Raw genomic sequence first — 15,876 nt, forward strand, 5'->3', positions numbered from 1 at the left:
GTTGTTTTTCTGCCATGGATTTAATTGTGTAGATCTTGTGTATAATATGTTGATTAGGGCACAGAGACTCGTGTTCATAAAGAAATAATGTATATAATCAATTTATTTAAAGTAAGATTTCAAGATTTCACGCATATTGATGCATATTTTCTGCAGGTGATTTTGCTATCCTTTGACTTCAATGGATAGGAAAATACGCAGCAGCAAAGTACAGAATGTGTAACCTTACCCTAAAGTATGAAAATTCTGTCCACTCAAGCTTAGATTTAAATGTAATTTGCTAAAAAAAAATACCCACATTTTTTAAGCGTCTACTTTCTTTCTAGAAAAAAAAAACAACTTCCAAAATTGTTTGTGCTTTTTGATAAAAATGTTCTTTATTTTATATAGAATTGTATAGAAATTAAAGATACTTTTAATAAAAGGATGTTGTGGTATTTTTGTTCAGTTTTAATTTACAATATAATTTCATGGTACTTTTCCAGTATAATTTTCTATGCCAAATATAGATTTTAGTATATAAGAATGTATAAGCCTTAACTTGTGATAAAAAGTATTTAGGCATTAGTAATAACATTTCACAATTAAACTCTTTAAATAGAGTCCTTGTTCTTGCTTTGTCCTCAACAAACGTATTCCAAAGAATTTCCTGGTCAGTATGAAGAAAGTCTTTTATATCCTTTAGGTTTTTTTGTATGAATAATTTAAATAAAAGCAGTCTTCACAATATAAGTCTTCATAGGTAGAGATATCCAACCCAGTATACAAGGTTAAATAACAAGAATGATGTTGGAAAAAACACTCTGGAGTAGGAGTCCAATTCTAAAAGGTCTATATGTACCCGACCTCTTCTCCATGAGCCTGATCTACATTCATCATAACAACAAAAGAAGCTTTGACAGTCTTTACCATCCAAACACTCATAGACACATGCTTCTTCAAATTCTTGCCAGTACATGGCATTGTTCAAAGTGATGACAGTTGGGGGAGGTCTCATATCCAGTGCAGAATAGTTCTTAAAAGAGAAATAAAATAAAAAAAGGACAAAATCAAATATTAGTTTAATCAGATATTATCATTTTAACAAATATCTTACTTTAAATGACATCAAATGAATTTACATTTCATTTTAAATTATGGTTATTTGACATAAATGTTTGCTTTATTTTATCTATTTAACCTCTTCAGGATGCAGGGCGTATGCATACTCCCTGCATCCTGAGTGCTTAAGAACGCAGGGCGCACAGGTACGCCCATGGGTATTTTGGTCCCCGCCGCTAGCTGATCAGGGACCTGACTGGGATGCCTGCTGAAATCATTCAGCAGGCATCCTGGCACATCGCCGAGGGTGGTCCTGAGACCCCCCATGTCGGCAATCACCACCGACCAATAGCAGATCGGGGACGGGGGGGGTTAAAGTTTGATCCCCCTGCTCTGCCCACCCACGTTAGTCTGGGCAGAGCAGGAGAACTGTGATGTGAGCGGCGGCGGCGGCGGTGGAGGTCCCTTACCGGGCGACGATCGGCGACAGCAGGTGGCAATCCTCCAGTTTACGTGGCGATCCTGCTGACTACAGAAGCCGGTGAGTTGTTGCCTAGGAACATCAGCAGGGTGACAATTTGGAGACCACTATGCAGTGGTCTCTAAACTGTAGCCCTCCAGATGTCGCAAAACTACAACTCATAGCATGCCCAAACAGCTTTTTGCTGTTTGGGCATGCTGGGATTTGTAGTTTTGCAAGATTTAGAGGGGTACAGTTTGGAGATCACTGTGCAGTGGTCTCTAAACTGTGGCCTCTTAGATCTTGCAAAAACTAGAACTTCCAGCATGCCCACACAGCAGTTTGCTGTCTGGGCATGCTGGGATTTGTAGTTTTGCTACATCTGGAGGGCCACAGTTTGGAGATCATTGTGGGGTGGTATCTAAACTGTGGCCCTCTAAATCTTGCAAAACTACAATTCCCAGCATGCCCTTCGGCAATCAGTACATGCTGGGTTTTGCAACAGCTGGAGGCACAATGGTTGGAAAATACTGAGTTTGGTAACAGAACCTAACTGAAGGTTTTCCTATCAGTGTGCCTCCAACTATTGCAAAAGTACAACTCCCAGCATGCACAGTCTCTCAGTGCATGCTGACAGTTGTAGTTTTGCAACAGCTGGAGGTTTGCCTCCCATGTAAATGTACAGGGTACATTCACACAGGTGGGTTTACAGTGAGTTTCCTGCTTGTAGTTTTAGCTGCTGCTAATTTTCTGCAGCAGCGCAAACTCCTAGCGGGAAACTCACAGTAAACCCCTGCCAGTGTGAATGTACCCTAAAAACATTACATTACACTACACTAACACATGATAAAGGGTAAAACACTACATATACACCCCCTTATACTGTCCCCCCTAATAAAAATGCAAATCTTATTGTATGGCATAGAATATTTTTGATAGCGTAGCCAATTGTAATGCTTTCATCTGAGTCCACCCCTATGCAAATCCCTAATTTAGGCCTCAAATGTGCATGGCGCTTTCTCACTTCAGAGCCCTGTTGTATTTCAAGGAAACAGTTTAGGGCCTCATATGGGGTATTTCCGTACTCAGGAGCAATTTCTTTACAAATTTTGGGGGGCTTTCTCTTTTTACCCCATATGAAAAGGAAAAGTTGGGGACTACACCAGCCTGTTAGTGTAAAAAAATTAAAATGTTTACACTAACATGCTGGTGTTGCCGCATATTTCTCATTTTCACAAGAGATAAAGGAAAAAAAGACCCCAAAATTTGTAACACAATTTCTCCTGAGAATGGAAATACCCCATATGTGAATGTAAAATGCTCTGCGGGTACACAACAAGGCTCAGGAGTGAGAGGGCACTATGAACATCTGAGGCTTAAATTGATGATTTGCACCGGGGTGGCTGATTTTACAGAGGTTCTGACATAAACGCAAAAAAATAAATACCCTTGTGTGACCCCATTTTGGAAACTACACCCCTCATGGAATGTAACAAGGGGTATAATGAGCCTTAACACCTCACAGGTGTTTCATGAATATTCATTAAGGTTGTATGGGAAAATGAAAAAAAAAAATCATTTTCAAAAGGGAAAATAGATTAAAAAAAGCCCCCCAAAATTTGTTACACCATTTCTTCAGAGTAAGAACATACCCCATATGTGGATGTAAAGTGCTCTGTGGGCGAACTACAAGGCTCAGAAGAGAAGGAGCGCCATTGGGCTGTTGGAGAGAAAATTTGTCCGGAATTGAAGGCCACGTGTGTTTACAAAGCCCCCCATAATGCCAGAACAATGGACCCCCCCACATGTGATCCAATTTTGGAAATTACACCCCTCATGTAATGTAATAAGGGGTTCAGTGAGCATTTATGCCCCACTGGTGTCTGACAGATGTTTGGAACAGTGGTCCATGAAAATGAAAAATGTAATTCATGTCTTCAAAAAGTAAAAACATTTCAACTTTATGATTCTAAAATAAAGTAGATATATTGTATATGTGAATCAATATATAATTTGTTTGGAATATCCATTTTCCTTACAAGAAGAGAGTTTAAAAGTTAGAAAAATGCTAAATTTTCATGAAATTTTTATATTTTTCACCAACAAAGGATGAAAGTAACAACGAAAATGTACCACTATGTTAAAGGAAAACTGTCAGCTTGCTCTCCCAGCACTAACCAGTGGTACTGGCTGGTAATGCCGGGGACGCTTTTTCAGTTTGATGCCTACTGTGCTCGGATCCGCCCCGCCGTTCGGCCGTAATCTTTTATTTTCGGTATATGCTAATTAGGTGCTATCTTGCACCGGCCAGGCTAACTGGCACTCTAACGTTAGCGTTTCTGGCCGCAGCGCTGCCCAGCTCATCAATATTCCTCCCCTCTCTCTTCATTACAGAGTGGGGAGAGGCGGAGGGAGGGGGAAAATATTGATGAGCTGGGCGGCGCTGTGGCCAGAAATGCTGACGTCAGAGTGCCAGTTAGCACAGCCGGAGCAAGTTAGCAACTAATAAGCATATACAGAAAATAGAAAATTACGACCGAACAGCGCGGCGGATCTGGGCATGGTAAGCATCAAACTAATAAGCATCCCCCGCACTACCAGCCAGTACCGCTGGTTAGTGAGAGCTGACAGTTTTCCTTAGAATATGTCAGGAAAAAACTCTCTCAGAATCAGAATGAAAGGTAAAAGCATCCCAAAGTCATTAACATATAAAATGACAGTGGTCAGATCTGCAAAAAAGCCAAAGTCCCAAGAAGGTCGGCACAGCAATAGGTAGTTGGTGCCCGAGGACCAAATATAATGATAATCCAAAAGAAGAAAGGGTCCCGGCACTCAGATGCTTGTGAAATCTCAAAAATTAATTTATGCAACATGCATAGCATACAGGGTAGGTACGCGTTACGGCTCAATAGCCGGTTGATAAAGGCTATTGAGCCGTAACGCGTACCTACCCTGTATGCTATGCATGTTGCATAAATAAATCTTTGAGATTTCACAAGCATCTGAGTGCTGGGACCCTTTCTTCTTTTAGATCTGCAAAAAAGGGCTGCGTCCTTAAGGTGAAAATAAGCTGTGGGGGTTAAATGGAATATTACATTCATGTGGTGAATACTATGATAAAACAAAAATCTAAAGAGCATACAAAAAAAACTTCAGTTCTTTAATTCATTGAATTGTTAAAAGAGTTTTTTTTAAATAGGGGTCGGAGTTCCGGCACAATTGAATGATGGGTTGCCCAGACACAGCACTAATCCTAAACTTGTGGATGTATCTCGTACTTTATTTGAACAAGATGGAGTTAGAGTAAAGTAAACTGTTACTGTATGGACATCAATGTGTTAGGGTAACTAAAGAAGGGGATTATTGCTCATTCACTCATTAATTCATTCATAAGAAAAAGTAGGGTTAACCCTCATTTTAGCCTTGAGTACATAGCTAATTTAATTTTTTTCCTTTTATTTTTTTTTTCATTTTTTCCTTTTAAAAGGTATGTGTTTTATTTTTTACAGACCCATATGAGGGCTTGTTTATTTGATGGACCCATTATACCTTTTAATGGAAACTTTAATTTTATCATAAAGTGTACAGCAAAATGAAAAAGGGAGGCTGGGGGATTGATAAGAAATGGTAATTTTGCAACTTTTGGAGGGGTTGGTTTTTACACAGTGTACTTTTTGTGAAAAAATAAATGTTCTCTCTATTCTCTAGGTCAATGCAATTCAAACCATACCCAGCTCAGACCCCTCTCACACTACAGGTATCATTCTGTAAAAAACCTCTGGTATTACTCCCAGCAAAAAGTCTTGAAAACAGCACTCAAAAAATCCCATTAATGTCACATCCACATCCTTTTGTATCAGGTATGTCCATTTTTACTAATGTCAGTTATTTTTACCTGCACAAAAGACGGCGCATGCACAAACTTTTGGTCCGGCAAAAAAAAAAGAAACGGTGAAAAACCGGACGTTAAAATTTAACATTGAAGTCTATGGGAACTGGATGTTCAAAAAAAGCCATCCGTTATCATCATTTATTGTCTTGTTTTTTAACATCAGTTTTTTGTACTGAGCATGCTCATTAAAGCTTTACAAATAAGGGTTAAAAACCTGATAAAAAAAGGGATGTAACTGGTAGCAAAGGATGATAGCTGATAATAACAAATGAACAAGATGGAACATCAGGTTTTTTAAGAAAAATAACGGATGATGGTCATCAGTTATCATCCGTTATTACCAGTTTTTGCATCCAGTTTTTTTTTCATCCGTTATTGTAAAATAAAAGCAGGATGATACCTGTAGTGTGAAAGGGGCCTTATATAGTTTTTAATTATTTTACTACCTCAAAAAAAAAAAAAAAAAAAAAATTATATTTCATTTTTTACTATACACTTTTTAAAGGGGATATCCATGATAAGGTGATTTTAGTACGTTCCTGCCAGCCAGTAATGGACATGTTTAGGAAGGATCTGCGCTTGTCTTGGGGCTAAATGGCTATGTTCTGAGATTACCATAATACTGTGGCTAGCTTTTTGTGAACTGGTATTTCCTGTTTGAATTTCCTTCCATTTTCCTCCCTCCCACACATCATTGAAACATAAGTGAGCTGCATCCATTCAAAAGACCTGTGGTTTTAAATCAGGGTGCCTACAGCTGTTGCATTAGTTGCAGATTGATCTCTCTTCCACCAAGCTATCCCTCCACCCATTGAAGCAGACGGGCTCCCTGTCATCAGCTGACTAGTGAGGTCAGCTCTCGGCCGCATAGCAACCTGGGAAAAATCTGAGAGAACAGTCATTTTGTATGCTGTTAAAAATTAAAATTGGGGTGAAAATCACATCAGAATTGTGAGAAAACCATCACACACATGTACAAACACTATGTTATGAACTACACTAACTTTACAGCCCCTGTAGCATAGTCAAATAAAAAAAAAATAGGGAATAGGGAATTGTTATATGCAATCATTAGATTTCATTTACTATATAATGTTATGTCTATTGCATATCATTATACAGTGAGATTGGTGCTCCACTGATACAGCCTGGCTAAGCCAGGCTGCCTCAGTGAATCAATGATCCAGCAGAAGGAGGCAAATAAGGGGACCCTCTGCCACCATATTAGTTAGTAGTGTTCGCAGGGAACCAATGAGCCACCTGAACTAGCAGACATCTTTGACTTAGTTCTTAAGATGATGTGATCAAAATTATTCACAGTGTCTAAAGGGTTAATGACAGAGCTCGATGGGATGGCCACTTTCATTAGCATTGATTATCCGGCTACTGATAATAGCAGACACTTACCCCTATGCAGTGAGTGCAGTTACTGTGCTTTTGGTTTGAACATCAAGGGTGTACCTGTGCTTGCAAACTGGCTACTCTGTTGCCCTTATTGACCCAACTTCCTATCTAGTGTACATCCTGTAAAAGTTTTTTTGTTCCTGCTGTACCCTCCTGCTTAGGATTTAGCCAGATATAGCCACTGTGGGTGTAATTAGTTAGTTATAATTGAAAAGCTGTAGTAAGAGGGAGATAGAGTTGGCTGAATTGCTGGCTAGAGTTTACAGCAGTAGACAAAGGCATAAAAGCAGATGCAAATTATGAAAGACTACAAAAAGATAGTAAAATAACTTAATTTCCCAATATATGTTCATTAGTTGAAAATAAGTTTTATCATCAGAAACCCCTTTAATTTATCCAATATTTGATTACATTTTTATGAGACAGCTGTAAATAAAATATTTATAAAAACTTTCTTGATGTTACTTTACTAATGAAGTTGAATTCTGAACCATAAGCCAAAAGTAGTTGCTGAAAGAATAACATTTTGTCATGTAGTGCAGTTCTCAGGTTCAAAGCTCTACAGCACTATCTCATGTTCTGGTTTACAATCCTAATTTGTCAAATATACATTTTTTTGTTCCTGTTTGATTATAAAATATACAGAATTATAATTCTCTCTGCTTCTGCTACATTTTGTTAATCTGGCAGCAGTCGTTGTCATAACCCGACCTTTCTAACTTTAGTCAATCAGTTCTTTGCAGGTGTTGGCTGAAGGTGCAGATTATTGAATGGGATAGGGCTATGGGTCACCAACCAATAGTAAAAAATAGAGATAAGCGAATCAAAGCTGACAAACCCAAATTTGTTATGAATTTCATGAAATATTCGATTTGCAACCAATGCAAATATCGCCGTGATTCTATCCCGCAAATAGTTTCATTAAACTCCATTTACTGCAGTCCAGGCTCCTGGGCATCTAAAATGGCGGATCCACATGTCAGTACATGGGGCAAGGAACGCTGGGAAGGCCAGTCGGGAAGGGAAGTAGGCGGGATGACCCCGAATCACATGCAGGATGCAGCCGTCAGTCACCCCTGTGATGTCACAGACCTATATTTTTGGCAGCCATTTTGTGGCTCGTCATATCATTGATTACACTGCATAGAGATAGGACAAACATCGCTGTGTGTGTGTGTGTTACACAGCAAAGCTCATTCAGCAGCGTTTCACATCCTAGTCACATCAGCATTCTGGTGGACAGAGAGTAGGGTTTTTTTCAATTAAAAGGATTTTTACTGCTGCCATTAACCTCCCAATCACGTTCTACAGCATTGTATTACAGAGAAGGGCAGATAACTGTGTGTTGCCTCATACATTTCAACAAGCTGCCTCAACTTCATAAACCTTAGCAGAGGAGACAGCAATAATTTTTCAGCGCAATTCTGTGTCTTTGTTCCACACAAAAAATCATCTGCTGATTATACTAGTCTGTAGACGGTATAATACCCAGCAGCCAATTCCTAATAGTCTTTGACAGAGTGCCATTTTATGTTTAGTACACAGCTTTTTTGTGCTGCAGCACTGTTGTGTACTGCTGGTGTTGTGCAAAAATATGTTTTTTTTAAGCGTGTTGTACCGCATTTTTCTGCCCTCATAAGTGCATACCACACACATACATCCAAGTAGTGTGCTATTTTGTACCTTTTAATCTGTCAAGGGCCAAGATACTGTGAAAGTCCAGGTAAAAGTAATCACCGGCTGTTTTTTTTAAGAGTACTGTACCGCATTTTTCTGCCCCCATAAGTTCATACCACATACGTACATCTTAGTAGTGTACTATTTTCAACCTATTAGTCCGTCAAGGGCCTAGATACTTTGAAAGTCCAGGGAAAAGTAATCACCGGCTGGTGTTTTACAAAAATACGTTTTGTAGCGCAAGCGTACTGTAGCACATTTTTCTGCCCTCATAAGTGCATACCTGATACCACACACCTACATCTAAGTAGTGTACTATTTTGTACCTGTTAATTTGTCAAGGGCCTACATACTGTGAAAGTCCAGGCAAAAGTACTCATTGGCTGGTGTTGTACTCAGATTCTTTTTTTAAGTGTACTGTAGCTCATTTTTCTGCCCTCATAAGTTTATACCACATACGTACATCTAAGTAGTGTACAATTTTGTACCTGTTAATCTGTCAAGGGCCTACATACTGTGAAAGTCCAGGCAAAAGTACTCATTGGCTGGTGTTGTACTCAGATTATTTTTAAGGTGTACTGTAATGCATTTTTCTGCCCTCATAATTGCATACCACATATCTACATCTAAGTAGTGTACTATTTTGTACCTTTTAATCTGTCAAGGGCCTATATACTGTGAAAGGACAGCCAATAGTACACACCTGCTGCTGTTCTAGACAAATACTGTTTTAAGCATAGTGAAACGTATTGTACTCCCCTGATATAAGCAATAAGTATGTCAGGCAGAGTAGAGCCAGGTCATGCACAGCGGAGTGGCAGAGGCCTAAATTCATCAGGCGCAGGCAGAGGTCGCAGCAGAGTAGGGATGTGTGGCAGCCGGAGTTGCAGCGAGAGGTCTGAGCTCCCGGTGTCAGCTAGCAGTCCTGTCTCGACCTGCAATCCAGCAGCCGTGATTGATCGGTTCACTCGGTCATCCTCTTCATCCCAAGTGACATCCGACACCCCCATTCAACAGTCGGCGGGTTCCTCAGATCAACCCTCACTTGGCATAGCCCTCATGCTGCTGCTGCCACCTCAAGGCTCTGTCAATGTGCTGCTCCATGGTCTCCTCATGTTAATGCTACTACCTACAGACTGTGTCATTGTGCCGCCATATGGTCCTCATGCTGATGCTGCCACCTCCAGGCTCTCTCATTGTGCTGCTCTATGGTCTCCTCATGATAATGCTACCTTCTCCACTCTCTGTCATTGTGCCACCATATGGTCTCCTCAAGATGATGCTACCACCTCCATGCTCTGCCACTGTGCCGCCATATGGTCTCCTCAAGCTAATGCTTCAACCTCTAAGCTCTATAATTGTGCTGCTCTATGGTCTACTCATGCTGATGCTGCTCCAGGTTATCGATATGCCATTTAGGACGGATGAGCAAGTAGGCAGGGAGAGTGTTTCTAGGGACAGTTTATTGCTGTCCACCCCCGGTCATGACATAATTGACATTTTACATTTAATTCAAAGACATTGTCCTAGCTGTATTCATACACTGTCATTGGTTACACCCACCTGTAAATGATATATCAGTAGAATTTTGTATTCAGAACAACAGTGCTCTAACTAAACAAGTAATAAATAGCAGTAACACGACTTCTTGAACATCAGGTGGGAATGATGAAGAGTTAATTTTATAATGAGAAGAGCGAAGAACCCTTTGATCCCTACAGAATCATAACATAAGTTTGGAATGAGGCTCAGGAGTCCACTTAGAATGTGCTTCCATCCAGTTAAGTGGAAGTTGCTCTAAAACTTTGTACTTCTGTGACCAGACACCAAAGTAATAATTCTTCAATTTTTCTCATTTTAAAAGACATCATTCATGATAAGGCTAGTGACACATGAATGAAATAGCTGTTATTTCTTAAGTAAGTGAAATTATTCATTTTTAGTCTGAATATATATTTTTAAAATATTGTTCTTGCAGAAATATTTCTTCCTGTGCAAGTTATTTATTAGCCTCTAGTTTATGATTTAAGTGCTTTAGTGTTTGCAATTTGTTTGAAGCTCTTATGAGTCAGAAAACATTATCAATAGTTGTAATGCTGATTTTATTGAAAGTTATCACTTTGGGATCAAAAAATGTTCATGTTCACATAGAAATAAATATATTTTAAACCAGAAGATAGTATATTACCATTGTCGCTCTGTAAAATTACGATCAAGTAGCTATATAGTTTAAAGCCTTTTACCTGAGATTTGAACAAATAGAGTTATAGGCATGTACAAAAAACTGTGAACTTTTTTGTTAAAGGGGATCTTTCATGTCTTGTCCATATGTCTTATTAGGATATATAGACTTCATTGTGTGGGGCCTTCCACTGAGGACCCTTTTCTGTGTGCTAAAACAGAAAACTGTTGTGCAGCAAGTGAGCGGTTTGGAAAAGTACTGGTTTTCTTATGATCTACTGTCACAGAGATAAAAGAGTGGAATAGAAGGGGACCCAGTAGATACACCAGAATTTACACCATATCAGCAATTAAGATTGTTTTAAGACAAGTACTTTCTAAAGACTGAAAAGTTTGAGAGAAGCTACACACAAAAATAAATTACTTTCCAAGTAAAGTGTATATGATTGTAGATATGCTTTGCTATTTGTTTTAAAATGTGGAAAATAAAATAGATTTTCCCATCTTGTAAAGATATAGCTATCTGATCGCTGGTCTGCAGCTCCCATAAAGAATGAATAGAGTAACAATGCACATGCATGCCTCACCCCTTCCTTTTATTTGAAAACTTTGGTACTTATCCTTGAGATAACAGGGGACCCAAGCGGCTTGAACTACTGCCTGGTGAATGTTACCAAGCCAATCTTGTTTTTCGCTAATCCCCAAATAAAGGTCATAAATGGCTCATGGAGCAATTTCTTGTCTGCCCTCCCATAAAAGTGAAGTCTGTAAAGAGAACAAACATTTTGTAAATGAGACCCTTTTATAAAGGTGTCAACGGCTTTCAAAGGAGAGTTAGAGTGATTTCCAACCAGTAAAATCTTGGATCAGGGAAAGAATAATTGGTGGAATCTTACATCTGCATAAAATATGTAGAATTTAATATGGGGAATGAAGTCGAATCCCTAAGTACAAGGGACATTTAATAATTTGGCACCAAATTCCTCAATCACTGTCATAATGGAGGGAATCAGCGAAAGCTAAGATCTGCAGAGATGTGTGGTCTAGGTCAATAGCTAGAAGAATAAAGCAGCCTAAACAAAGGGTCAAGTGCTAAATTAAACAAAAGAAGAGATAAAGGGCATCCCTGCCATGTTCCCCTCCATACAGGAAAAGTGGTAGATTGTACACCATTAAGCCAAAGAGTAGTTTTTTGGGCTGGTTTAAATCGTACAAATAAAGTAAAAAATAAAATAAAATGAAAGGAATATTTTAGGGTCCTAATTAAATGGGGCCACATTATTCAAGCAAAAGCCTTGTCAGCATAGAGACTTAAAAGGATATGCTCTGTCACCTTTGTTAGGTAACTATGGAGGATACCACTCAGAGCAGAGCATATATTAACAGTAATAGATTGACCATGTACAAAGCTTGTTTGAGTGTGTAATTATATCAGAAAGAATGTCTGGTAATCAATTGGCCATAAACTTTCTAACAATCTCAAAATCCACATTTAGCAATGAGATTGGCCAATAAGAGGCTGGTTGTAGGGGATCTTCTCAAGGTTAGGCTAAGAGGGTTTATTTAACCCCTTAAGAACCAAGGCAATTTTGGCCTTAAAGGGGTACTCTGCTCCTAGACATCTTATTCCCTATCCAAAGGATAGGGGATAAGATGTCTGATCTGCCGCTAGGGACCCCTGCGAAATCCCTGCTGCACCTGGCATTCATTTAGAGTGTCGGGTGCAGCATCGGAGGCTCATGACATCACGGTCACACCCTGCTGTTGATGTCACGGCCGTGCCCTCTTAATGCAAGTTTATGGGAGGGGGCATGATGGCAGTCACTCCCCCTCCCATAGAATAGCATTGAGAGGGTGTGGCCGTGACATCAACAGCGGGGCGTGGCTGTGATGTCACGAGCCAGTCATCTGACATGGAGCGGTGGGACCCCTGCGGCGGGACCCCCGCGATCATATGTCTAGCGGTGGAGTACCCCTTTAAGGACCAGGACAATTTTCCAGGTTAGGCTAAGAGTGAACTTTCGCTGATCCCCTCCATTATGACAGTGATTGAGGGATTTGGTTCCAAATTATTCAATATCCCTTGTACTTAGGTATTTGATTTTATTCCCCATATGTTATTTCCCCATATTTTATACATTTGTGCAATTCTACCCATTATTCTTTCTCTATACAAAGATTTTACTGATTGGAAAGCACTCTAACTCTTGCTTGAAAGCCGTTGACACCTTAATAAAATGGTCTCATTTACAAAATTTTTATTCTCTTTACAGACTTCACTTTATATGAGTGGACAGACGAGAAATTGCTCCATCAGCCATTTATGACCTTTGTTTGGGGATGAGCCTGGAAAAACTAATTTTGCTTGTTTTCATTCACCGGGCAGTAGTTCAAGCTGCTGGGGTCCCCTGTTATCTCAAGATTAAGTACCCAAGTCTTCCAATAAATGGTGAATAAAGTGGTGAGGCACGCATGTGCATTGTTGCTCTATTTATTCTTTATGGGAACTGCAGACCAGATAGCTATTTCAGATAGCTATTTCTTTACAAGATTAGAAAATCTATTTTATTTTCCACCCTTTAAAACAAATAGTAAAGCATACCTACAATCATCTAATCATCATAGACGCGGGGTCTCGTGAGTGCTCCATTGTGGGAGCGTCTGTTTATCTTTAATTGCACTGAGCACATCTAATATATGTTTGGGGTATTGTCCCAGATGATGCTTAAGTTTCAATCTGTCATTTTGCATTAATATACTGTATTTGTCCGGTGTCTCTCCTGAGGATCCCCGATAATAGCAGGGTGAAACGCGTTGAGAGTTGATTTTTCTTCAAATAGCAATTATTATTTGTGGGTGCATGTTACGCCGAGCGCTCCGGGTCCCCGCTCCTCCCCGGAGCGCTCGCTACACTTCCCTCACTGCAGCGCCCCGGTCGGTTCCACGGACCCGGGGCGCTGCGTTACTACCTCCGGCCGGGATGCGATTCGCGATGCGGGTAGCGCCCGCTCGCGATGCGCACCCCGGCTCCCGTACCTTACTCGCTCCCCGTCAGTTCTGTCCCGGCGCGCGCGGCCCCGCTCCCTAGGGCGCGCGCGCGCCGGGTCTTTGCGATTTAAAGGGCCACTGCACCGCTAATTGGTGCAGTGGTTCCAATTAGTGTTTACACCTGTGCACTTCCCTATATCACCTCACTTCCCCTTCACTCCCTCGCCGGATCTTGTTGCCCTAGTGCCAGTGAAAGCGTTCCTTGTGTGTTCCTTGCCTGTGATTCCAGACCTTCTGCCGTTGCCCCTGACTACGATCCTTGCTGCCTGCCCCGACCTTCTGCTACGTCCGACCTTGCTTCTGTCTACTCCCTTGTACCGCGCCTATCTTCAGCAGCCAGAGAGGTTGAGCCGTTGCTAGGGGATACGACCTGGTCACTACCGCCGCAGCAAGACCATCCCGCTTTGCGGCGGGCTCTGGTGAAAACCAGTAGTGACTTAGAACCGATCCTCTAGCACGGTCCACGCCAATCCCTCTCTGGCACAGAGGATCCACTACCTGCCAGCCGGCATCGTGACAGTAGATCCGGCCATGGATCCCGCTGAAGTTCCTCTGCCAGTTGTCGCTGACCTCACCACGGTGGTCGCCCAGCAGTCACAACAGATTGCGCAACAAGGCCAACAGCTGTCTCAACTGACTGTTATGCTACAACAGTTACTACCACAGCTCCAGCAATCATCTCCTCCGCCAGCTCCTGTACCTCCTCCGCAGCGAGTGGCCGCTTCTGGAATACGACTATCCTTGCCGGATAAATTTGATGGGGACTCTAAGTTTTGCCGTGGCTTTCTTTCCCAATGTTCATTACACTTGGAGATGATGTCGGACCAGTTCCCCACTGAAAGGTCTAAGGTGGCTTTCGTAGTCAGCCTGCTGTCTGGAAAAGCCCTGGCTTGGGCCACACCGCTCTGGGACCGCAATGACCCCGTCACTGCCTCTGTACACTCCTTCTTCTCGGAAATTCGAAGTGTCTTTGAGGAACCTGCCCGAGCCTCTTCTGCTGAGACTGCCCTGTTGAACCTGGTCCAGGGTAATTCTTCCGTTGGCGAGTATGCCGTACAGTTCCGTACCCTTGCTTCAGAATTATCCTGGAATAATGAGGCACTCTGCGCGACCTTTAAAAAAGGCCTATCCAGCAACATTAAAGATGTTCTGGCCGCACGAGAAATCCCTGCTAACCTACATGAACTCATCCATCTTGCCACTCGCATTGACATGCGTTTTTCCGAACGGCGTCAGGAGCTCCGCCAGGATATGGACTCTGTTCGCACGAGGCGTTTCTTCTCCCCGGCTCCTCTCTCCTCTGGTCCCCTGCAATCTGTTCCTGTGCCTCCCGCCGTGGAGGCTATGCAGGTCGACCGGTCTCGCCTGACACCCCAAGAGAGGACACGACGCCGCATGGAGAATCTCTGCCTGTACTGTGCTAGTACCGAACACTTCCTGAAGGATTGTCCTATCCGTCCTCCCCGCCTGGAAAGACGTCCGCTGACTCCGCACAAAGATGAGACAGTCCTTGATGTCTACTCTGCTTCTCCACGTCTTACTGTGCCTGTGCGGATGTCTGCCTCTGCCTTCTCCTTCTCTGCTGTGGCCTTCTTGGACTCTGGATCTGCAGGAAATTTCATCTTAGCCTCTCTCGTCAACAGGTTCAACATCCCGGTGACCAGTCTCGCCAGACCCCTCTACATCAATTGTGTAAACAATGAAAGATTGGACTGTACTATACGTTTCCGCACGGAGCCCCTTCTAATGTGCATCGGATCTCATCACGAGAGGATTGAACTGTTGGTCCTCCCCAATTGCACTTCTGAAATCCTTCTTGGACTTCCCTGGCTTCAACTCCATTCCCCAATCCTGGATTGGTCCACTGGGGAGATCAAGAGTTGGGGGCCCTCTTGTTCCAAGGACTGCTTAAAACCGGTTCCCAGTAAACCTTGCCGTGTCCCTGTGCTTCCTCATGTAACCGGTCTCCCTAAGGCCTATATGGACTTTGCGGACGTTTTTTGCAAAAAACAAGCTGAGACTCTACCTCCTCACAGGCCTTATGATTGTCCCATTGACCTCCTCCCGGGCACTACTCCACCCCGGGGCAGAATCTATCCTCTGTCCGTCCCAGAGACTCTTGCCATGTCTGAATACGTCCAAGAAAATTTAAAAAAGGGCTTTATCCGTAAAT

General features: G+C 41.9%; 1 protein-coding gene across 3 annotated transcripts in view; it reads right to left on the minus strand.

Moving 5' to 3' along the window:
* Window positions 1-321: 321 nt before the first annotated feature.
* The window catches only part of GABRG3 (gamma-aminobutyric acid type A receptor subunit gamma3), a 656,700-nt gene continuing 641,145 nt past the window's right edge, over window positions 322-15,876 (minus strand). For 2 of the 3 annotated variants that reach the window (XM_056555892.1, XM_056555893.1), the window contains exon 9: window positions 322-1,015. In XM_056555892.1, coding sequence (XP_056411867.1) covers window positions 737-1,015 — 279 coding nt within the window. In that variant the 3' untranslated portion in view covers window positions 322-736. The remainder of the gene's footprint in view (window positions 1,016-15,876) is intronic. The other variant, XM_056555894.1, reaches the window with a different exon arrangement.

Source organism: Hyla sarda, chromosome 2 (assembly GCF_029499605.1).
Source record: "Hyla sarda isolate aHylSar1 chromosome 2, aHylSar1.hap1, whole genome shotgun sequence".
Lineage (NCBI taxonomy): Eukaryota > Metazoa > Chordata > Amphibia > Anura > Hylidae > Hyla > Hyla sarda.